The sequence below is a fragment of the Vespula pensylvanica genome, chromosome 22 (genome assembly GCF_014466175.1).
Source record: "Vespula pensylvanica isolate Volc-1 chromosome 22, ASM1446617v1, whole genome shotgun sequence".
NCBI classification, from domain to species: Eukaryota; Metazoa; Arthropoda; class Insecta; order Hymenoptera; family Vespidae; genus Vespula; species Vespula pensylvanica.
Genome location: NC_057706.1, coordinates 853,884 through 879,758, shown reverse-complemented (window position 1 = coordinate 879,758; position 25,875 = coordinate 853,884). Strand labels below are relative to the sequence as shown.

Below are 25,875 nucleotides of genomic sequence, written 5' to 3'. Positions count from 1 at the left end.
TTTATTCGAGATCTGTTATAACATATTAGATTATTTTTATCCAATCTCCGTTTTATAGAATTCCTTTTTTAATATCTATAACGCGCGTTCGATTAGATAGGCGATTTTCTTTGGAAAATTCTTTTTTCCAACATTTTTCTCTTTCTTTCCCTTTTCTTCGTTCTTTTTTTCAAATCCGATAGTTCTCTATACTATAGCATTTGTTTGGAACTTTTATGATCGGTTCGTGCTCGACGAAACGATAACTCGAAGAGAAACGCGAGTTAACGCGATCGTAGGATCGTTCTCGGCTATCCTCGAAGGGCTCCGGAAGTGGGATTTCTCTCTTCCGTACTTTAGTTTTCCCGAAGCGATGCCATGCAATATACACGCCGTATAAACGGCAATAGCGATAGACATTACCCTATTCCGTTACTCGAAGAGTTTCCACTCGGGGGAGATAGGGTCGACCCGATCGTTACCCTACGAAGCTAAACCTTCGTCCTTTATCGACGAACCGATAACGTATTACAATCGTTTTAAAGAAAAGTGAGACGAGATGGAAAATCCCATACAGATTGAACGTTACATTTATCTTCATGCATATGTATAGATAAGTAGATATATATGTCATGTGGCATTGGAATTTTCTATATATTATGTAATATGGGTTATACAAAAGGTATGACGACTCATACAAACCTTACGAAGATGAAGAATTGAAAATAATCTTTTATTCTTTTTGCATGTGCGTTATTTTTTTTTCCTTTTTAATATTTATTTACAAGTTGTTCTTACGATTTATATATATTCAAAGTTACACGATTCGTTTTATATGATAAAATGTAGATATTATTATTGTATAAATGTGATTTTCTTTTCTGTTTTTTTTTTTTTTTTTTTTTTTTTTTTTAACTCGTTGGATATGCATCGTTGTTACATAGCAAAGAAATGTTACTGTCGAATTAACGTTGGTACATCGTGTGGATATTAAAATCATTAGGATTTATATTCAGTTGGATTAGATACATATATCATTGAGATATATTATTCTATGTAGAAAATATATACGTACATTGTATATTTTTTTTTTTTTTTTTTATATCAGAGAAAATGAAAGGAAATAGCTCTCGAAATTTTACGTACATATAATGGATAAGAGAAATGAAGAATTTTACCTTTCGAATAATAAATAATATCGTGGAATAAATGGGAACGAAATGATTAAGTTCATTTTTTTCTTTTTTTAATTTATTCCATCTGTTTTTTTCATTCTTAAAAAAAAAAAAAAAATATCGTAGAGAAAGATTTTTTAACGAATTAAAAGTCGGCTAAGGAAATGACTTTGGGAAGTTATTTAAAAATTCCAGAAAAGAAAGAGAGAGAGAAAAAAAGAGAGAAAATAGAGAAATAGCAGCGGCCAAGAGATTGTTTATTTAAGCTTTCTCTCATACGTTGTTTACCTCAGTTTAAAATGAACAAGAAAGAATTTCTCGGTAGGTCGGCACATTGATCTTATGTTAGCTCACAACCTACATGATTCTCCTTTTTTCCCTTGTTTCTAACTAACCAGATTCGTTTTAATTCTTCTTTATATTCTTTATGATCTTGAGAAAAGAGAAAGAGAGAAAGAGAGAAAGAGAGATAGAGATAGAAAGAAACAACCCGTGCATAGAAGAGTACAAGTAGATGAGTAAAAAAATGGACGCAATATATTTTTCCTTTCCTCTTTTTCTCTTTCCCATTTTTTCTTTTTCATTTCTTTTCTTTCCTCGTATCTTTTCGTTCCGTGTAATCATCTTTTCCTTATTTTTATATTTGTATGTGGTCGGCCAAAATGTCGGAGTGTTCTAATATTTTATATCTTAATAATAATTAACACTGATAATTTTTTTATGTCACTGATATTTTTTTTATGCCGAAAATGTTTTCCATTTTATATCTAAATGAAATAACAAATGCTATTTTCCGTTGTGTCGAAAAAATGCTTTGATATTTTATATATAAATAAATATTATTCTATAGTATTTTTTTATTTTATTTTATTTTTTTATTTGAAAACATCTATCCTTATATCTGAATAAATAATACTATAGAGAGTATTTTGTTTAGCGAAATACTCTGTAGTATTTAATAATTGCATAAACAATGCTAATACTTTTTTACATTGAAAATTCCGACGTTATTTATTGGTCAACTCAATATTTACTTTTCTTCGCGTATGTGTACTTACATACATGACCACGGAATTTCTTTCTCCAAACAATTCGATTTGATTTTCTTATCAAAGAAATCAAAAATTCTATACATTTATACTGAATTTATATATTAGCAATACCAAAGAAAATGAGAGAAAAGAAAAAAGTTATTAAACGAAAGTTACGTTTTTACCTCGTAAATGTATCCATTTGAAAAAATGAAGTTATTTTCCCTTCGTGAAATCCAAAATTTCAATATAATGCAAATTTAATTACCACCGGAAATTATTTATGTCCTTTAAAACGATATTTTCGCGCTTAGCACGATGTAAATTGTACTTTTTTTCTTTTTTATTCAACGAGCTTACGTTTTTCCTAGTACGACAGGTTGTCGTTACCGATCTTATTGCTGTTGCTGATGCTGAAGTTGTTGCTGTTGCTGTTGCTGTTAGTACGACGACTGAAAAACCTTAGAGGAAAATTCTTTGTCTTTGTTACATACGTATGTATGTAGTATAAGAAGTACCATAATATGATACATATAATATATATGTATGTACGTGTATATATATATATATATATATCCAACGATAAATACGATCGGCCATTTTGGATCACGATTACCGCGTCTTTCGCATAACGAGCTATTCAAAAGGGACGAATGAAACGACGACGGGGACGACGAGTTGCTAGTTGCGATTTAAAGGTAAATTTCGCGTTTTCAGAAAGACGGGAATTAATGCAAACGTTTCAAGTTAAGCCCTCTATATATAAGAGAGAGAGGGGGGGGGGAGAGGGAGAAAAAGAGAGAAGGAGAGAGAAAAGGAAGGAAACGTTTCCCTACGTTCGCACTTTGTGTTTGCTCTTTCAGAAATTTGAAAGAGAGAAGGATAAAGAGAGAGAGAGAGAGAGGGGGGGGAGAGAGAGAGAGAGAAGCCAATCGTAAATTTGTTCGTATTTCGTCCGAAATCTCTGTTAATTAATATAACTCTCTCGTTCTTTGCTTTTTTATTATCGCGTTTCATCGCGACAAATTCGTTTGGTACCTCTCGTCGTGTTTCGTAGGAAATTATTTTTCGTCGTCTGTTAATTCTCGACCGATAACGTTTAATCATTGTTATTTAATTGAATTCTTATTAGAAAGAAAGAGAGAGAGAAAGAGAGAAATAAAAATGGATAAGAGAATTTCCTCGTCGTGAACATTCAACTCGTACGATAGTTTTTCGTTTTTTTTTTCTTTTTCTTTTTCTATTTCTTTTTCTTTTCTTTTCTCTTCGCTTTTTTCTCTTTCCCTTCACGATTTTTGTTTCGCACTTATAAAAACCAAGCACATACCGCATTTCATCAAGCAAATGGGCCCGACCTTTCGATCGGATATAGTTTTCGAGAATTTCTCACGGTTAAACTTTTAGCCGACGCGTGCTATCGGATCTTGCACTTAGCGATAATTAAACGTCGACGTGGCCGAAAGTAAGTGCATACTTACCTCGTAAAACCATTTTCGTCATCGTTGAGAGAACGCTTATATAGCTTATATAGATATCGGTCTCTCTCTCCCGCTCTACATATATATATATATATATATATATATATATACATACAAAAAAGGTAAAAGAATAGAGAAAAAAATAATAATAATAAAAAAAGAGAGGAAAAAGAAGAAAGAAAATGAAGATAAAAATTGAGTACAGATAATAATAAAAAGAGAAGGAAAACTTACGCAGTCGTGTCTCTGTGTATAGATATATATGTATATATTTATAATCGCGTTCTTCATAAAAGTACAATAATAGCTTTATATCAAATCACGAAGAGAACATTCAATATTCGCCGCAGACGACCACCATTGTTATTGTTGTTGTTGTAGTTGCTGTTGTTGTTGTTGTTGCAGAGTTTTTTAGAAGCGCGCACACGCCTAGGGCTATTTGCTGTGGTGGTGGCGGCGGCGACAGCGGCTATATCCGACGATGATGATTCGAGAATATCGATTCGCGATTAATCGTTGCGCGTAGGTTTTCCATAGTTCTTCTTCTTCTTCCTCTTCTTCTTTTTTTTTCTCTAATCTCTCTTTTCTTCATGTTTCTCTTCATTCTCTTCATCTTCATCGTTCCTTCTAATCTTTTCTTTCTTTTCATTTTTTTATCTTTTGTAATCCTTTTTTTCCTTTTTTTTTTTCTTTTTTTTGTTCTCCCCGTCGATTTTCCTCCAACTCCCAAAGGGAGTGCGTGTGCAAGTAAAGACTTACATACTCGACGGGGCTTGTTTTTAATGAGAAAAAAGGAGAAACAAAAAACGAAGGGAAAAAAAAAAGAAAAAAAAAGAAAGAAGTAAACGCGTACAAGCTTAAGTAAAAACAACATGGTAAGTGGCTATAGTAAAAAGAGGGACGAAAAATAAAAAGAACACAAGGTAAGAGGTAATGAAATAGCAACAAGAAACGACTCAAAAAATGCGATATCGTAAATATAGTAGTCCGACGGGCCTTACGAGAGATACGACACGCACACTCTCTCTCTCTCTCTCTCTCTCTCTCTCACACACACACACATACACACATAAAACACGTGTACATAGAGATATGCACTTTGAGTGCAAATACACACACACGCACGCACGCATACGCATACGCATACGCATAACCCATACTGGAATGGCTGGTGGAGCTTGTAACGACTGAAAAACGGAAATACATACATATATATATATATGTATGTATATATTAAAAATAAAAGGATGAGAGAGAATCCGTATCGATTCTTCTTTTCATTTTTGTTTTGTTTTTTCTTTTGGTTTTTCTTTTTTTTGCGTATTTTCTTTTCGTTCTTTTGTTTTCTTCCTTTTTTTTTTTGTTGACATTAGCCGAAAATAGTAATGATAATAATAATAATCATAATAATAATTCTAATAATTCTAACAATAATAATAATAATAGTAATAATAATAATAATAATAATGATAATAATAATGATGATGATGATGATGATAATAATAATAATACATATCATACGTAGTACTTTGTAACGTATACATAATTAATACGTTTTTGCACGTGTCTATGTATATGTGTATATTTATATACGTATATACATATATACATACATACATACGTGCAAAGTTATTAGGACTTGGTCATTCTCGTTTCAACAGCAATGCGAGAGATAGAGAGAGTCGGTCCGAAAAATTATTTTTTCTGTATTCCCTTCTCGCCCTTCTGGTCCTCATTTTTATTACGCTTTCTCTCTCTTTCTTTTTACGTATATATATATATATATATATATATATATATATATATATATTTGTATTTGTATGGGGGACTCATCACTATCCGCGTCATATGTATGTATGTATGTATGTATAACAATTTTAAATAATCGCTCGAGACGAACGAAGTTTAGAGAATTATACGTATGTATGTGCACGTGTGTGTGTGTGTGTGTGTATTTATATGTCTGTAATCAATGTGAAAATCTACGAATTTTCATCATAAAACGTTATCCTCGAATCTATTTCCCTCCCACGAGATATAATAAGATAATAAAACAAATAATATTTGTTCGTAACATTGAAATATTTTCCATTTGAAAATTTTTTCGCCCGGCACGTGATAATAATCCGATGAACGAAGATAATAATAAGGGATACGAGAAATACGAGGTTTACTCGTAGTAAGAAGTATAAAATAGGAAAGAGAAAAAAGAAAAAGAAACGAAAAAAGAAAAATGAAAAAAGAATTTCGCGTTCACAGGTGCCAGACCACCAGGCCAACAAAGAGGTACGCGACTGAGTTTAGATGATGTCTTTTTGGATAGAGAGGGTAGTTATTATTTTGTTTGAGAAGGGGAAGGCAAAAAAAGGCTGGATGATCTCAAGGGCGTCTCTACTCAGGCACTTTATAATGTCCTTCACCCTTTTTTCTTTTCCCTCTCTCTCTCTCTCTCTCTCTCTCTCTCTCTCTCTCTCTCTCTCATTCACTCTCTCTCACTCTCTCTTTCTCTCTCTATCGGCGTATATATATATACACACACAGAGAGACGTGCGCATATTTAACAATAAGAAAAAACAACGCCCAACATAGATCGATGTATTATTTTTCCGTTTCCCTTTGTTTTTTTCTTTTCTTTTCTTTTCTTTTCTGTTTTTTTTTGTTTCTTTTTTGGTTTTATTTTTTTTTAATATTTTTTTTTCTGTTTTCTTGCCTTTCTCTTATTCTTTCTCGTTGAACGAAATACCCCATGTATTATTATGTTATCTTCTCCTCATCATCCACACGATCGTACGTCGAAGAATAAAACTAAACGTCATCGTCACATCACACGCAAAAAGAAGAGTCGCACACATGTACTACACACTATCGGCTCGATCGAGTCTCGATCTATGCAAAAACTTTTCCAGTTGCTACTGATCTTCTTCTTCTTCTTCTTCTTCTTCTTCTCTTTTTTTCTTTTCTTTGCTTTTCTTCGTCCTCATTGTTATTCTTTTCTTCTTGTATCACGATTGATCCACCAACGTATGATCCACCTTCGTTTTCAATCTCAACGCGTTGAGAGAAATTTAAACAAACTTATATTCTTGACTCTATACGTTCGTTCGTGCGTGCGCGCGTGTGTGGTTGTGTATGTATGTGTGTATGTGGGTGAGTGACATACGTGACGTTTTATAAATCGAAACGTATACCGATCATCGTGAACTCTTCGACGAGAGTAGATGGTACCATCTTCCTCTATGTTTGCTTGCGATTAAGTTGTATTTTTATATTCTAAGTCATCAGTTCCGTCGTATCATCAGCGTCAACGTCGTCCACGGATTCCATTCGAACAGTCAATTGCGTGTAACCCATATTTGTTTGTCTTCTCGCTGATATTGCCTGAAGGTAATTAAATATTTATTAAAATACATATGTTAATATCATTTACAATTGACATAATAATAGGAATGTTATTACATTAATATTATAATGTAGACGTAAATTTAAATTGTGTCAGGATACATTAGTAGGAAACATTGGTCGATTAATATTGACAATAAATTATTGAAATATTAATATTAATATCAATAACGAATAATATTACGCTTATATATATATATTATTATTATTATTATTATTATTATTATTATTATTATTATTATTTTTGTTATACATTTAGAAACGCATAGGTATAGAAAATGATTATTGAAATATACAACGAGGAAGCTATGACATTATCAATTAAAACAAATAAAAAAACCTTACATACGTACTTGAAGAGCAACGAATATCGTTGCGAAAAGTGCAACCGACGCTAAACAGATGGCCACGGCTATTGTCGTAGCTGCTGTGACGGCCAACGAAGCCGAATCGTTATTATCAGGATTTTTATCAATTACTTCGTATCCTTCGGATATCGAGGAGTCTCTCGATGGTACCCTTCTTTTGCCAGCCGGCGAACTGTTCCTGCAGCCACCTAAACAAGGAGGAAACGGTCGTAAATTTTTCAAGTTGACAAAATAGAATTGATAAAAGTTGATTAAAAAAAAAAAAAAATTGATAAGACAGTCCTTCCTTCTTCACCATCCTTTAACGCAACTACTTCTTTTATATCTGTTTACCTAGCTCCCACTCCCAGCCTTGCCCTCGTCTCTCCTCCCTCTGCCCTTTTTTTCTTGTTCGATAACACGATTATATCTAAACCATTTTGAATTTCATTTTAGGCTTCTCTCAAGAGGCACAACTTTTTTCTTTCTCCTAATATGCCGTTGCGTGCCGCGTTAGATGTTCTTACGTAATGTATTTTCTTTGTAAAACGTCCGGGCGAAAAAGAAAACGGAAGGGGTGTGAGGTGTGGATGGTGGAAGATAGAACGTCGTTCGACGAACCATATAAAGTTCATGCCGAAAGTTCGACGATACAACTCTTATTGGAAACGTTCCTTCCTACCTTAAAACTTTTACCGACGCCTTTTTTGATAGAGTGAAAAACGGGGAAGAGAAGATAGGGGGTGGAAAGAAGAAAGGAAAGGAAAGGAAAGATTGCTAAGTTCCATCGAAAAAGAATACTTTCCCCACAAGGGGGAGTGGAGGGGATTGGATGAAAGTCGAGAATTTTGTTTCTTTTCTTTTTCTTTTTTCTTCCTTTCTTTTTCTTTTTCCTTTTTTTTTTTTTATTCTTTTTTATTTTCTGTTTTTCCTTTTTTTCTCTTCGGTTTTTATGGTCGAACTTGTAACAACGCACGAACGCGATACGGCTTATTTATCGCCAAAAGAGTAGTTATTTATCGGTAGGTAGAATGTACCGTAGTACTTTTACATCGAATGTAATCATTTATTTTTTCTTTTTCTTTCGTAATTGACAAGCTTTACCACGTGGATCGGCGATATAACATTTTTTATTTGTTAGATTCTTTTAAAGGTGTATTATCGCATAATGCGTTAAGTTCTTACCGGTTTCCGGGTCACAGAGACAACACTCGTCGGCATGTGGACCCTTTTCTAGCCCCGTACAACAGGGCACGCATTGATTGTTTAATTTGTCCAAGTGCAAAGGAGGTGAGCAAGCGGCACAACTGAATTTCCCGGGTCCTGTACACCTACGACAATCCGCATGACAATTCTTGCAAAGTTGCGTCAACGGATCGTAATACTGTGCACCGAGACATTCCATGCACAAACCACCTTCCAACATGGAATGTGCCGGACAAGACGTACACTCGAGTGGACCCTCGCCTAGAAAGAAAGAAAAAAGAAAAAAAAGAAAGAAAAGGAACGCGTCGTGATTCGAAACACCCGACCCTTCACCTACCTTTACACGTACGACAATAATGGTGACACTTTTGACAACCAAAATTAGACTTAAAGAAACCTTCCGGACATTCAGGATGACATTCGCCAGCTGCTAATTGCCAACCTGTTGGACAAGTCACGCATTGATCTCTTCTGGGACCCGAACAAGTTTTACACGATAGATAACATTTGGCGCATTGGCCTCTGTCACTGTAATAGCTGCAATCACAAAAAGATTAGGCATATTATTAGACTCGACGATAATCATTTTTTTTACATTCACGTAATTGGGTCTTCGCGACGGGCAAAGCGTTGTTTAGTCATTAAAGTCAATTTACTTAACGATCAAGATGTTTTTTGCTCGTCGAAAAAATTTGAAATACATCGAACGTAGATGAAGATTTACCCTTGCGCGCACGACGATCTGCATTCGCCACTCTGAAGTTGTAAACCATCTTGACAGGCAGTGCAGTTAAGTCGCGAGACGCAACTCTTACAAGTATGCAAACAAGGCACGCAAATCGGCCTCGAGGGTTGAGCGACTGAGTAATATCCGTCGTCGCATTGCGAGACGCATCGACGACCTTGAAGTAAGAGAGGACTTTGACAAGATATACAGAAGTCCTCGGTGGGCCCGGCACAACTTTCGCAAGTCGAGTGACAAGGCTTGCAATGTCCGTCGTCGTAATATTCAGCAGTGTCGCAACGATTTCGACTTTCCGGCGCGCATACGCCTTTCTTGTTTATACTCCAACCTTCGATGCAACTTATGCAGCTAGAGGTTGCACATGTCAGGCATCCTGGTGGACAGGATACGCACTCGCGTCGTTTTTTATCGGCACTGTAACCAGCTGGACAAGAGGCTCGACAGGTTCCTAAGAATGGAATCATCAAGGATCATCATCCTGATCGATCTCAGAAACATTGTTTCATTCGTAACGTTTCTCCGAAAAGCGATGCTTACCACCAAGAGAGAATAAATTAGGTCGGCAAGCTATACATTGATTTTCAGACGTGCCATTACACGACTCGCAGCTGGGATGACAGGGTGCGCAATTATAGTCCTGCGTTTCGTACGTGTAAAGAGGACAGGCCGCGTAACATTTGTTCTCGTGCATCACCAAATGATGCTCACAGCTGGTGCACTTGTCCGGTCTGTCCTGGCAGCTGGCGCAATTGGCCTCGCAGGGCACACACGTGCTGTTCTCCGTATCTGTGAAAGATCATCGTGCATCATCATCATTATCATCATCATCATCATCATTATTATTATTATTATTATGATTTTTTTTTTTCTCCAAATCCGATCGATCAACGCAAATTATATTCTATCTCGTTTGTTTACTCACTCTCGTAATAACCCTCCGGACATTGTTGAAGGCAAACGGCCAGATCGGTAACTCGCAGATGAGCGGGTGCGCACGATAGGCAAGAGTCTTGACCAGCGCCAGCGCAAATTTCACAGGACTCGTGACAAGGCCAACAAACACCACCTTGATTCGGAAAACTTCGTGGAGGACAGCGACTGACGCACGTACTGCAAATACAGTACTCTTCGTTTTCGCGGATACGTGTAGTAAAAACCAGGGTTTTCGTGATTTCAAGCATGATTCTCTCTTATTCAAGAGAGGATAAAAAAAGAGTGAGAGAAAGAGAGAGAGAGAGAGAGAGAGAAAAAGGTCGTAAAGCTATTCGGTGAAAATTATTACAGAGAAGCAAAAGAAGGAGTTGTTACGTGTCGTCTTACTCCTATCATTTCTTGGTTTTTACACACGAACACATAGAGAAAAACGATTAATTTACGCTCGATCCTTTGTCCCCCATCCTTGAGAGAGTTCCACCACTCGGTAGCGTTATTCGGCGAGAACAAAACGGTTTTGGTTAGTAGCAACGAGCAAGACAATTTCAACATGCTCGAATCGGAAAGGGAAAAGAGATAAAGTAGAAAAATCCTTGATCAATTTAGTTCTAAGAAACTTTGAATCGTTCGTCGATCACTCGAGAGTGAGTTGGCGAGTGGGAAGTAATAAAAGAAAAAAAGCAAAAAAAAAAAGAAAGAAAGAAAGAAAGAAAGAAAAGAACAGTTGGCATAAGTGTATAAAAAATGTAACAAAGAATGTACAAAGGTGGTAGTGGTAACGAAAGAATGATACCATTGAAAATAATCGATCACTCACTTGTCCAGCCGATAATTCTTACAGGCGACACATTGCGTTGGACCCTTTCCGTAGCAACCTTGAGAATCACATTGTGGATCGCAGTCGTGAAGTATCTGCCTAGTGGTGTCCAAGGAACCGTCTGCTATCTGAGAGGACGGAACCGATGGTGAATCAAAGCCGGAAGCTGCTGCTGTATCGCCTGGTAGCCGATTCGTCAGGAGAGGAGCCGAGGAACCATCGAGAGTGGCCACCGATGCGTGGACGTTAGAAGCTGCACCAGCGTAGGGGCCCTGGTAACTCTGAAAGGTAGACGGAGCAAAGAAGTCGGTGTCGCCCCGATGGTCCTGAGCTAGCGGATCATCGTCTATCGAGAACGGGTAATGCACGGACGAGAACGGAGAATGCGCTTGTACCGGGTTAAATTGACGTGTCCGTATCCTGATAGGGTTCGTTGCTGTGCCATAGAATATCAGCTGCCACTTCTTCAGTATACCTACGGATACCCAAAGAAAGAGATAAAGGAAGAAAATAAAAATGAAAAATTCTCAGAGGACATATTACAGCATACGATTGAAATTAACGAGTACGTTTTTATGTTAATTCGTTGATCTTTCCATACGCAAAACATGAGATTAAAAGTCGACGATAGAATACACGGTATAGCGTCGTATCGTACGTTTGCGTTAATTAATTGCAATCAGTTATCTAAGTTAATCGCGAACTGTGTATTTCGTTAGGAGAAAGCGTCGAAAGATTACGAATTCATAGAACGTTTCGATAATAAAATTATCTAACGAGCGACTCGAGATCCGGATATAGTGGAATGTGAATCTAGAAGATTGAAATACCAATGGAGGACACTTGCCTGGGGAATTGACGTGCCGACTTCCGGCGTTAATGATCTGCAACGTCCAACGTCCGTCGGCTTTCTCGCCCCAGAAATGTACACTGAGGAAAGGCCAATCGTCGAAACTGGAGCTGAGAACATCTCGTGGTCTTTCGAAAAGTAGAGTTGACGTGGTACCCATCGGCGAGGTTAACAGTAACCTTAGATTACCTCGTGGGAAAAATCTCAGAGATACCTGACGTACAGATAGTTTAAAAGGGGACGTACATGGAGAAAAAGAAAGAAAAGACGAGTACTTGGATTTTTTTTCCGAGGTAAGAATCGAATATCGAGGATCTTACCTTGCACTGAACGTGCTCGAGAAAACGAACTTCGTTCAAGGATCCGGCGCATCCGGTAACATCCATATATACGCTCAATGTATATCCGTAAGTAGGATCGATGGGCCGTTCTTCGTTTATTTCGTCGGATTTGCAGATGTGCTGTGGTGGCACGTTGGTCCATTGTTCGGCTAGACTGACCATAGCGCCTGCGTCCATAAGCCCGTATCCAAACTTGTGAGAGACTTTTCTCTTGACCCCGTTCAGTATCCAACCGGGTTCCTTTTCGAGGGGTCCGGATCTCGACGTTAACACTACGAGGTATTGCATGTCTCTCCAGGTTAAACTTGGATTTGCTTCTAGAGCCAATGCAGCGATACCAGCCGCCAATGGGGCTGACGCGGATGTCCCTGTATGTTCTACGGTGCATATGTGATCGGGTCGTAACTTAGCGTCCATGTCTACCGTGGCAACGCTTTTATCGTTCCCTGGTGTTCCCGAAGAATACGTCGAGGCCAAGGTCGAGCTACATTCTTCCAAGTACCACGGTTTGTAACCACCTTGAGTTGCGCTCGATATCGACAACGTGAAGATGCTGTTCGTATACCCATCGCAATTACACGAGTCCGTGTGTCTACCACCGTTACCGGAAGCCCAAACGAATATCGAGCCTTTTCCTTTCCGACCCTGTCCAGCGTACGTGTCCACCGTCAAACATTTTATTCGAATAACATGATAGACAAAGCATGAACCGAGAGACGAGAATATTCGAAGGAGTAAATATCGAGAATTCTCTCATATGTCTCCGGGACATGTACGTATGTAGTCTACGTAGGTATGCGTATATATCACGCTTCGACGTTTCTCCAAGCGAACCTCTTCTCGTATACTTTATTAACACTCCCTCTACCACGAGAGCTTTTATTACCGAGTTTGGTCTTTGAACCATTTTCATATAAGACGACACCGTCCAAGCTTCGACTTTATTATTTTATAACTTTATTGTCAGGGATTTTGATATATAATGTATTTGTAGTATCTTTGAAGAATATACGCAAAGTGCGAATTAATAATACTCACTTTTCAAGAAATATTCGATATTCCATTGATTTATAACTTCGTTAATTTATAATACCGATCTTTCGGTATTCGTGCGAAGTGAGTTAAAAAAGAAAAAGAAAAAAGAACAGAGAAAAAAAGCAAACGTCACGAGCAATTCCAGAAATTCATGGAGTCAGCTCAAAAGTTATCCTACTTTACATAACATAGGAGTTTGCTCTCATCGGATTTCGAATCGATAATACAGTAGCTTCTTTTTCGCCTGGAGAATCATCGAGGGGTAAAAAGTTTAACGCGCGAGTATAACTCGTAAAAAGGGGGAAGAGGAAAAGAGAAAAAATTAGAGAGAAAGAGAGAGAGAGAGAGAGAGAGAGAGAGAGAGAGAGAGAGATAGGAAAAAGAAAAGGAAAGAGAACAAAAAATAGAAAGAAAGAAGAAAGAATGAAAGAAAGAAAGAAAAAAAAAGGAAAGATAGATAAAAGTTAAAACGAATGAAATTCGCTTACGCTTGTTACTCCGTAAATAAAAGCCCTTCTAGCAAGCGGACCAGGACCATCGACCGTCTTCCCATCGTCTTCTGGGCCCCAAGAAGCGCTATATATGTCTATGTGATCAGGATTCAATCCTAGCGCTCTGGCTTCGACGGCATCGTTTACCGGGCCATCGAGCATTCGCACGCCTGAAAACACGTTAGGTATGTACGTGCGTGAATTTCTACATTCCTTCTCTCTCATTCTCTATCTATCTCTAACTCTTTGCATATAAATATATATGTATGTATATCATACATATAAAAGGTGTCCCAAAATGATTATCGATCAATCATACAGCAGATGACAAGAGACGTTAAATTCGAAACGATTGTTTTTTTATTTTATTGTTTCTCACGAGGATGTCATTTTCTACTTTTTTTTTTTTTTTTTTTTTTTTTTTTAGAAATGACTCGTCTTGGCCCATAACTTTTGAGACACCCTATATATTTATATGTATATTTGTTGTACATATGTGTATGTATGTATGTATGTATGTTTATGTATGTATGTATGTATAATCTTACGTGCTAAGATTTTGAGCAAGTTCGTCAACTCTACTCAATGATAGCGGGTTGATCCTATGATTCTTGAATTAATTGCATCCTTGAAAGCACGAGACGTATCTCGAATAATAATAAACGCGACGGGTTCTCAAATAATTCTGTCAATAAGCGAGACGAACGTAGTTCGCTCATTTATTTAAGATACGAGGACTATTATTATTAAAGGAAGTTCGCGTTATTATTAAAGAATTTTATAACGAAGAATTTCACTATTGTCAACGATGTTGAGAGACGAGGCTGACCTTATAACGTTTACGACGTTAGAAATTTTATATAGAAAATCGATAGATTGTGCCTGAAAACAGGCAACACTCTATACTTCCACGATAATATGGTTTCTAATAGAGATTCGCGCGTCAATACGAGCGTGTACGAATATTGTCTAATGTAAGGAGTTTAGGAAATGTTTCTTACCGACAGATGGTGTTTACGAGCGATACTATCAACCAAGTATAAAGTGATGTCTATATTCAGGAACTGAACATACTTATTTTGTCAATTTAAAACATTGATTACAATAGAAAAAAATCAAGATTAAATATAAGCAAAATAAGAGATTTAAATAATAGTATAGAACTGAAGAATTGATGAACTTGTCATATTATAAACATTTTTATTCCTGTATTCGGAAATGATTAAAAATAAAAAGAAAAAACAATATATATATATATATATATATATATATATATATATATATATAGATAAATATAATCGTGTTACCTCCGATGCTGGAATTATAAGCAACACCAACGCCGCAGTATTGGTTAAAAGCTACTGCTGCGACCTCGCCAGCACAACGAGTGCCATGCTTGTTGTCACCATTGTCCCGTGGCATTGGATCCGAGTCGTTATCATTGATGTCATAACTCGCCTCGTGATCATAGTTCAACGCAAGATCCGGATGATTAGTTTGAATACCATCGTCTAATATGGACACGACTACGCCTTTACCCGTGTAACCCTTTTGCCAGGCTGGTCCTAAATTCATGTCGTATCCATCTTTGGCACCACCGTTCTGAAAGAAAATTTTTAATTTCACGTTTTGGCATATGTGATTCGATTTAATAAGGACAAAGAAAAAAGAAAAATATAGATAGTAAAAAATACAAACAGAAATCTTGTATTTTCGAACATATATGAAACAAAACTAATATAGACATTAAACAAATAGTTTTAATAAAAATCGAATCTTTTTGTCTTCGTGCTTCGTGTAAAGAGAGAAAAAAGAAGAAGATATAGAAAAAAGAAATTATGTAACTCGTAGAACGTAGGCGAGATCGTATATGTAATTATACGTCGGTAGAGATTCGTTGAAAATCCGAACGAAAAATAAACCACGTATGAAAAAAAAAAAAAAAAAAAGAGAGAGTAAAGAAAAGGAAAAAAGAAAGAAGAAAATAAAGAAAAAGAAAAAAAAAAAGAGAGATGCTTCGATGCAGAAATTCTGTGATTTTGTCGTCAGAGTTGGGTGACGCGACAATTCCATTTTACTTTTTACGAAATCTATCGTAATTTTTATTATATTAGTATAACTTTCACGTATAGATAGATAGATATATATCTGACAGATTTTTTTTCTTTCCATTTTTCTTTTTTTCTTTTTTTATTTTATCGGACTTAACGAATGTAATTTGAATGCATTCATGATTATTAATTCGCGCGAGGTTTTCCCTTTTTTTATTGCAAGAAAGAGAGAGAGAGAGAGAGAGAGAGAGAGAGGAACGTGATCGCGATCAAAAGAATAAATAATTTTTTTTTTCGTATTTTTAGAGAACGAGCACGCGATAAAATTCAATGGACGTATGTTAAAAAATTGAACAATGAACGTAAGTTCATTGAACTTTTGCGAATAATCTCACAAGTTATATCTCTGTGTTTTGAAAGCTTTATTTCATTACAAAAAAATTTAATCGTTGCTTCATATCCAAAGAGTAGTTCATTTTTTAAATATATATATATATTTTTCTAATAAATTGTATTTATCGCTTATATAATGTTTCCGAATTTATCGCACGCTCTGTAAACATTAACGAGACAAGGTTCCTTAGTATTTATTCAATCCAACGTAACTTTCGATCCTACCAAGAACAGATTTATTTGTTAATTGAGTTAATTGAATTGGTCGTAGCTGAATATTTTCAGTCGACCTATAAGCGAAGGTGAAGAGAAAGATTGAGAAATAGATAGAAAGAGAGAGTGTACCTTTCGCTTTAAGATAATTCCGTGGTAAACATTTACATAGGATAACTACGTATCCGTTTCGACGACTTTAAAAAAAGGGAACAAGAACAAAGAAAAAAAATGAAACGAAAAAAAGCCACGTGGAAGAAAACATTTAATCCTATTACTTCTACGTATACGTATATATATATATACACACACACACATATATATATATATGTGTATGTATAATGTAAATTCAGAAAATCGTGACAAAACTATCGATATCTAATAAATCAATATATAATAAATAAATAAATAAATAAATAAATAAATAAATAAATAAATAGATAATATCGATAAGAAAAGGGAGAAAAAGGAGAAAAAACGAATGGGATATGTAGGTAGCTGAATAATTAATATTTAATCGATAAATAAATAAATAATATCGATAAAAGAAAAAAAGGATTAGTAGAAAATATATATATATATATATATATATATATATATATTAGAAGGGTAAAGAGACAAACTGGTGGTGGGCACCCTCATTATGCACCACAAATGTATTCCCAATTGTGTATACATATATACACACATTTATATATATACAAATGTATATATGTACTATCTACCACTATTTTGATTGTTACGTTACATTAATCGAAAGCGGTCAAAGCAATTTGTATAAATGCCTCTTCGTTATTTCATAGACGTGCACGTAGAATACATATTTAGACACGAGTACCGAGTACCAAGTACCAAGCACACACACATACACACGTTCGTACACAACTACAGTGAAAGTTACTACACGAAATTGCACTTGTTTGCTACGGAACACATTTTCGCGCGGCCATTTCGCTCGAAACTAATCCAATTCTCCTGGATACTAATACGTACGAGTACATTAAGGAGCGATTCGAAATTGGCCGATAGTAAAAGGCCCGAACAGGTCGCTTCTAACTTTTCTTATTTATTGATTTGTAACGTGCGTTACAAAGTATCACGGAGATACACAAACGTGCATCGTATATTTTTATTTTATCATTTTGTTTCCTTTTCCCATTCTTTCTTCTCTTTCCTTTCGATCAAATTTCTCCCAATCTCGTAATAATTAAAAGTTAATATTATGCAACAAATAAAGATCTATTTACAAACTACGTTATTAGATAGTTTCTACGATCCGCTACGATATATTACTCAAACGTGCGTAATTCTAAACGTTATTAGAAGAAATAGGTATCGAAATAAAAAATGAAAGAGAAAAGAAATCTCGCCGTGTGTGCATCTAATATGTAGAAAAAGGAAAAGAGAAATAAAAACGACGCCTACGCGTTGTTCGTTGAATATCAAAAGCATCGAAACAAAAAAGATAGAAAAAAGAAATAGGAAAAGGAAAAAGAAAGAAAAAATAACAAAGAGAAATTTCAACAAACGATGCTTACTCGCATATAATAGCAATTCAATTTGCTGCATTCAACGGATCACGTACGATTTGCGAGTAGTATGGGGGTTAGAGGAATGGGTCGAAAAGGGGCATGGGAAGGGAATAGAAGGGCACATGGAAAACTCTACGTCTGGGTTGCCTTACGAGAAGCTGTTATAGAAGCACGAAGTGAAATTCGAAAGCGGTCATCTACATACGTATGTGCAACATTGCCATATGCAACAATATGTTACTCGCAAATTTATCGGATTATTCTCGAAAACGGGATATACCCTCTTTGTTCAAACTTTCATTCTTTTCTTCTTGTACCGTACAACTACGCTCGAGATTTCTATAATTTTATATCAGCTTTTTTCTTCATTTTCTTTTTCTTCTCATATCCTTATACCAAATGTCGAATACATTGTTTCGTTAAATTGAAAAAAAAAAGAAGGGAAAAATGTCTGCCGTCTTTTTTATTTTCTTTGATTTTTTATTTTTTCTAAAATATCCACTTTCTCGATTTTATGAACCAGAATATTCATTTCATTGAGAACATTCTTTCTTTCTCTCATTCTTTTTCTCTCTTCCTCTCTCCTATCTCGATCTTCTTCTTTTCAGGAAGATGTAAAATAAAAAAAAAAAAGAAGAAGAAAAGAGAGCTTCTTAAGAGTCCGAGAAATCCCGTAGGACGATGAAGTTCTCTACCTCGAAGGAAAGTATCACGTTTTCCATGGAACTACAGAAGAGAAAACGTAAGAAAAACCCCCATAGTTATGCGTTCCGCGATGCTACGTGACGCTTAATTTTTACGATCTTTACCGTTGTCGTTGAGATGCAGCTCTCGGTTATACCGAGTTGTTGCTTTTACCTCCGCTCCCTTCTTTCTCTCTCTCTTTTCTTTCTCTCTCTCTCTCTCTCTCTCTCTTTGTCTTTTTTCTTTCTTTCTTTTTTCTCGCCAGATCGAAGTTTCTTTCCATCGAGCTTTCCATCGTTCATCGCGTGACGCAATTGGCTCTGCGAAAAGCTCGTTGAGCGACGTTGAACGTTCTGTTTCCATTGGAATATATCCGTTCGATCGAAAGCAAAAGAAAGAAAAAAAAAAAAGAATAAAAAAAAAAAGAAAATAAAAAAGAAGAAGAAATGAAAGACGTAAAGTAAAATAAGGGAGATAGATGGGAGGGGGAGCAGGTGATAGTAATTGCGAGGATGATGATGATGACGATGTTGATGATGATGACGATGACGATGACGATGACGATGACGACGAAAGAAAAAAAATAGGTAAGTGCACTTTAATCTCGTTTTAGCGTGTTTTAACGTCCCTTTCAAAAGTCCGATATCCTCCCGATATCCTTTTTCTTTCTTTCTTTCTTTTTTTTTTTTTATCATCATCTACGTGATATAATCGACACTCTACTTTCTAGTCTCGTTTTAATCGTCTCCAATGGTGCTGCCATTGGCACACGATCCCATAAATGAGATTTCTCGTTTAATATCACAATAAACGCGGACGTACGTTAATGAATAACCCGTGCGTTGTATTGAGAGATTTGTTGAAAATTAGTAACCAAGGTAGGGTTTCGTTTGACGTCGAGATACAAAGGACGTTCGCGTAGAAACGAAGGTATTTAACCGATGCGAACCTGGATACTTTAATTACGATTCTGGAAATTGCACGGTGGTTTGATCACAGTAAAATTAACGTTAATATCATCGAGTATTTATATTAGGCGTTGTCCATTTTATTCATGAAACGGTATTATTATTCGCGACGTTTACTCTCGCCCAAATAACATACATATGTATGTAACACAGGTGCATTTACATATTTTTTTGAACGTTTTATCATAAACGAAATTTACGTTAATTCCATTCTCCCAAAGAAATTTTATCGCGGGATGTTGTCGTTGCTTCTTTTTCCTTTTCATTTATTTATTTGTTTATTCATTCCCTTTTTATTATCCTGCAAACAAATATGAAAAACAATATGCAATTAAAGGTTATCATTATCATTTAATATTCGATGGAAATTAATTTTCTTAATGGCTCCAAATGACATTTCCCTAGATACGATACAATTAAATTTATTATACATTCTTCGTGCATTTCAATTTATATATCTAAGCGTATGAGGGACGGAGAGGGAGGAAAGGGATGAAATTTTATCATTTAAGGGTTAATTTTCGATGCTAATAATAATAATAATAATAATAATAACAACAACAACAATAACGATAATAATATGCAATATTAATACAAAATTAATATCACGTTAGTACGAACGCTCGAATTAATATATATCTTTTATACCAAACAATCTCTCTTTTCTTTCTCTTTCTCTCTCTGTCTTTCTATATCGATCAACTAAAAAGATAAAAAAAAATATATAAACAAAGAAGAAAGTGTAGATAAACAAACAGAAAAGAATAATGCTCGTACCAGTTTCATTCTGAAAGCAGAAACGTGTGTATCGAGCGGCTTAATGTATCTCTATTCGCTCGGTGCGATCAATCGTAATAGCATGAGCGGATTCGATATGCCGGTATTTCGGCTGATTAACTCGGTATCTCGCTTACATTCCCCCTCGACCTTACCGGACATTCGATTATACGATAAACAGACCCGAGAATTAATGCAAATTATTTCAGTCGCGAAGTTATTACGTGGTCGTCGTTCGTTATAGCGCGATAATTGGTCCTTTGTGTTGGCAATACGACGTTGAAGTTTATGCGTGTATACGTGGAGCTTCGTTAATTGGAAATGTGAGAAGGAATGGAAACGAAAGAAAGAAAAAAAAAAAAAAGAGAGAGACAGGAAAAGAAAACAAGAGAAAAAAAAAGAAAATAATTGAATAGAACTGGGCTTCGTAAAAATTTTCGTATTTATAGATCAACGGATGAAATTATTTGACAACTCGTTTACGTATTTTTCCAAAAAAAAAAAAAAAAAAAAAAAAAAAAGATACGATGATCACTCACGATTCGAATTCGATCGAGGGAAGTATTTAATTAGAGGTAATTATTTGAAAAGGAACGATTTTATCTTTTAACGCGCCACGTTGTATTATCAAAGTTGGGCTCTTTGAAATTCAGTTAATCAGTCGTTCCAATAATCGAGAATCTATTTAACTATTTACTAAGATAAAGTAAATATCTCGCAAAGTTATTGTCATTTACATAAATAGGTACACTAGCTTTTGTTTTATGTATAAGAAGATTCTACGTCCGTCGATGGAACAGAATAAAGTTTATCAAGTTCGTAGAAAACGAATTAGAAGAGATAAACAACAGTCGAATCGATAAATTCTACTTTGTGTAATTTTCTTAAAAATTCAATAGTAAATACGAAATATGTACGTATTAACAATGTACATAGATTACGTTCATATATATATATGTGTACGTATGTAATATGGATATCGATGTTAGCAATTTTGAGTAACAATCGACGATTTTGCGATAACGTTTAGTATCTCGAATATTTTCCTGCACCGCCGAATTTACCGGATCGCGATTTTTCCCCGTTCATCGAAGCGAAACGATTTTCGAAGCACGCGCTCCCGTAGAGAGTCGGATTTCGTAAAATACGTTTGCGAGGCCTCACCGAACCTTTATCGAATGTCGCACGGTTCGTTGAACGATACATTCCCGTCACGTAATTCGTCGCACTCACTTGCTCGCTACTAGTTTCTCGAGTCGAGTGAGATTCGGCTAGAGGAAGATTTTCGATGTTGAGTATCACCCTTTTTTTTTCCTACCATCGAAAAGCTGCACACAACAAGGCACAATCGTATTTATATGTATATACATATACTTTTGAAAGTACATCAATCGCAACGTCATCGTCATCAGTCAAGAACATCATTAAAAAAAGAAAAAAACAAATCTATTTCGTTTAATTAAATTTATGTATCAATTTTTTTTTTGCATCTTTTTTTCCTTCTTCTTCGTTTAATCTCAGCGAGATATACTAGGTTTTTTTTTTTTTTTTTATATATATATATATCGTCATTCGTCGGGAATAAAGTTTTATTATGCGAATCCCGTCTTATCGATTAATCCTTTTTTGCGATGGTAAATGTGCTGCGATGGTCTGTGCATGACAAAAAAGAAAAAAAAAAAGGTCTACATAAAGAAATAAAAGAGATAAAACTTACCAGGTACCACTGCTCCTTAAATAATGGATCGGTGAATAAATTTTGAAAGGGTACACCCCGATTTCTTTGCCGATGGAACGACGCTTGTCTCGGTCGTGGTCCGAAATCTTCGAAGAACGGAGGATAATCGCCGAATGTGGCAAAGGACGTTGCTTCGAAATCTCTCTTCTTACGTTTTTTTTCATGTTGCTGCTGGAACCAGTGCACCTGCAAAACGACAGATTTTTTTTTTTTCTTTACTTCTTGCTTTTTCTTACTTCTCATCGACAATATAGTTCTTCTATGATTTCTTTGTAGAAATTTTCTTTCTTTCTTTTTTTCACTTTTTCCATATACACATAATTAATCAATTTTATTTGTTATGCAAAGACTGTACTCTCGTTACGATAGACATTTACAAAATGATTTTATGTTTATTTATTTATATTGCATCATTTCGAAAAGGATTGTTTCTACGTTTTCGTTTTTTTCGAACAAAAAAAAAAAAAAAAAACAAAAAGAGGAAAGAAAGAAAGTGTTAATATTAAACGTGTCCCACGAGTTCTTGAAAAAAAGATTTTTCCTCTCTTTCGTAATGTCAAGAAAATCGTAAATGTTATAGGTATAGCGATAAAAAATTTTAATTTATCGCGATCGTCTTTTCCTGATTTTAGAAGAAACAATTTCACTTTTACGAGAAATCGAAAAGAATATCGTATATATAATTAATCGCTTTAGTTTTTCCATTTTTCTTTTTCCTCTTCTTCTCTTACTCGAAAGAAACGTTTTCAACGAAATAATATTTACCAACGTTTAACGCTAACCTTCTATCACTTATCACACATTTTGGCACGTTATTCGTTCATTTAGCCGACGTTAAAACGATAGAAAGAGAGAGAAAGAGAAAGAGAAAGAGAGACAGAGAGAGAAAGAAAGAGAGAACAAGCTTCATACGAATTTTCACGGCACATTTCTTAAACTAAATATCGCGGAAATAATAGATGAGCGCATCGGTAGTACAATTAACGTCGATTCGACGCTCGATAAATTTTCCATCTTTTTCTTTCTTTCTTCCTCCCTTTCTATTTCTCCTTTCGCTTTCCTACGATAGTATAAAGTTGGTCGCGTAAAACGCGAGCGTGCAGTTACGAGCGTGTAAATTAGTTGAACTCTTGACGTCGAATAGCGACGTCGTTTTACTTTCATTTGCCGCGAAATATCCGCGCTTTTCGTGAACATCTCTCTCTCTCTCTCTTTATATATATATATATATATATATATGTATATACATATATATATATATATATATATATATATATATGGATAGAGAGAAAGAGGGAAGAGGAAGAGAGAGAAAGATGGAACACAAGAGAATGAAAGAGAGAGGATTTGATGGTCGTTAGGACGCGGATCGGCGAACATGCGGGTCGTTAATCGAGCAATCAACGAAAAACGTTCCCGGAACGAAGAGCTTTAATTCGAGAGAGTACCGAACGGCCGAGTAGAACGAGAAAATCGTCTATTTCGACTTTCGTTCATGCGTATCTTCTCTCCCCCCCCCCCTCTCTCTCTCTACTACTACCGAAAAAGTCAGAAAATGAAAAAAAAAAAAAACTTGTGGAGAGAGAGAGAGCCGAGATTTGTGTCAATATTTCTTTTCTTCTTTTTTCTTTCCCTATATATATTATATATACAAATATTTCTTTATAATACTATTTATTCATTTTGTTATATATGTATCAATTTATCTTACATTTTTATAGGTATTAAATATTACGTGTAACTTTTATATTTATTTGTATTTAATAACACAAAATAAATTCACTTCTATTCTCTCTAATTTCTCTCTAATCTCTCTCTCTCTCTCTCTCTCTCTCTCTCTCTCTCTCTCTCTCTCTCTCTCTCTATCTCTATCTCTATCTTGCAATTCCCCTTTCACCGGCGCGAGATTCACGATCTTTGCATTTTGGCAACGATCCAGAATGCAAGGCGGGTTACGCATTGTACGGATCGGCTGAGTTCCGAGTTCTGATGTTCGTGTCCACTACTACATAACAATGACGATGACGACCGACAACTACGAAGACGACGACGACGACGACGAGGATGAGGACGAGGACGAGGACAAGACGGGGATGAGGACGAGGTCGAGGATGAGGATGAGGATGAGGACGAGGACGAGGATGAAGATACGACATTCACGAAAATGCATCCTATGAATCACGAACGCTAAGGTAGACTCTCTCTCTACTGATCGTTCGCGGCTCAACGATTTCGAGTCTATCTCAACAAGGTCGTTTCCGAAAGGACGAAACGTTCAAATGCTTCGAGAATGCACAATCGAACGGAGGAATTTCTCTTCTCTCTCTCTCTCTCTCTCTCTCTCTCTCTCTCTCTCTCTCTCTCTCTCTCTCTCTTTCTCTATCTGTCTCTATTTCCTTCGTCTTTCGATGCCACGAGATATCGTACGCCCGAGTAAGCATATCTCTGTGTTATTCGAACAACTAATCGAATGAAAATATCACTTCAGAGAACAAAACACGTTTATTTTTTTATTTCTTTTTTTTCAAATTATCAATTAATTATGACAAATATCGACGATTTTCTTTCTTCGTTTCACTTTTTCTTACCGTCGAAATCAATAATTAAATCGTCCTTGAAATTATCTTTGATTCGTACGTACGATTTAGTTCACGTTTTGTAAAAACATTTACTCGATCAAAATTTGTCCCAAGATCATTCTTTTTCTCAAGAATCTTTCGTTTTTTCCTTCGTTTCTTTTTTTATTTCATTCATTCATTCATATATATATATATATAAGTTGGTTTCTGGAAACCACGAAAGAAAATGATCGTTCGAACGACTATCTTCTTCTTCGTTTTTTCTTCTTATCCTTTCCGTCGCGAATCAACCAATATCATCGACTGATACGTTTTGAATAAATAATCGTGCGAACGTAAATAACGAAAACCAACATCGTTTGGCGCATACGTTGAGTCGATCGTAAAACGTAAAAGAGAACGGAAGGTGATGGAAATGGGGGAGGAGAGGAAGAAGCTTTGGGGAAAAGGGGTAGGAGGGGAGGGGATAAAGCTCGTAAAATAAACTTGCGGGTATGTCTTCGACGATTACTCGAGAAAACTGCTGTGACATGAACTCGTTATATCCTTAAGTCTACATAGAAGATATATTATATTGTATATTCGCGATACATATTGTCCATAAATTTGTTCGAAGAATGTGTGTGAGAGAGAGAGAGAGAGAGAGAGAGACAGAGAGAGAGAGAAAGAAAAATAAGAAACAAATAAAAGGGTAAACAGGTAAAAGAGTGAAACATGAAAGAAGAAGATAAAAAAATAAAAGTAAAAAAAAAAAAAGAAACAGAAAGAAAAAAAGAAAGAAAGAGAAGAAAACGAAAAGACACGGGAAATATATCGCATGTATTATCGAAGAATGTCGAAAGACGTTCATCGTTGTTCTCCTCGTCCTCCTCCTCGTCGTTGAAGGATCTCCTTCTTGGGAACGTGGAAAAGAGAATCGGCAAATCCTGTCGGCGTCGAAGAAACATCGAAAATCCGCGGCTCGTGTCGTGAATAAGTAATCGCGAAGAGCTGTGAAGGAAAACGAGAGCTCCTCTCCCAAACGCGTAACACTAGAAGAGTTAGACGATATAACACGAGAGAAAAAGAGAGACAGAAAAAGAAAGAGAGAGAGAGAGAAAGTATCGATCTCCG

The 25,875-nt window shown here is 35.8% G+C and overlaps 1 protein-coding gene across 2 annotated transcripts in view; it reads right to left on the bottom strand.

Moving 5' to 3' along the window:
- Nucleotides 1–5,607: 5,607 nt before the first annotated feature.
- LOC122636610 (furin-like protease 2) overlaps nt 5,608–25,875 on the bottom strand; it is a 320,226-nt gene continuing 299,958 nt past the window's right edge. The window contains exons 4-17 of one of the 2 annotated variants that reach the window (XM_043828009.1): nt 22,163–22,369; nt 15,135–15,429; nt 13,825–13,997; nt 12,281–12,946; nt 11,958–12,174; nt 11,506–11,585; nt 11,111–11,391; nt 10,283–10,470; nt 9,898–10,146; nt 9,340–9,808; nt 8,953–9,152; nt 8,595–8,876; nt 7,416–7,618; nt 5,608–7,041 (exon numbers count right to left, since the gene is read on the bottom strand). In XM_043828009.1, the coding sequence (XP_043683944.1) occupies nt 6,934–7,041; nt 7,416–7,618; nt 8,595–8,876; nt 8,953–9,152; nt 9,340–9,808; nt 9,898–10,146; nt 10,283–10,470; nt 11,111–11,391; nt 11,506–11,585; nt 11,958–12,174; nt 12,281–12,946; nt 13,825–13,997; nt 15,135–15,429; nt 22,163–22,369 (3,618 nt within the window). In that variant the 3' untranslated portion in view covers nt 5,608–6,933. Of the gene's footprint in view, nt 7,042–7,415; nt 7,619–8,594; nt 8,877–8,952; nt 9,153–9,339; nt 9,809–9,897; nt 10,147–10,282; nt 10,471–11,110; nt 11,586–11,957; nt 12,175–12,280; nt 12,947–13,824; nt 13,998–15,134; nt 15,430–22,162; nt 22,370–25,875 lie in introns of both variants that reach the window. The other variant, XM_043828008.1, reaches the window with a different exon arrangement.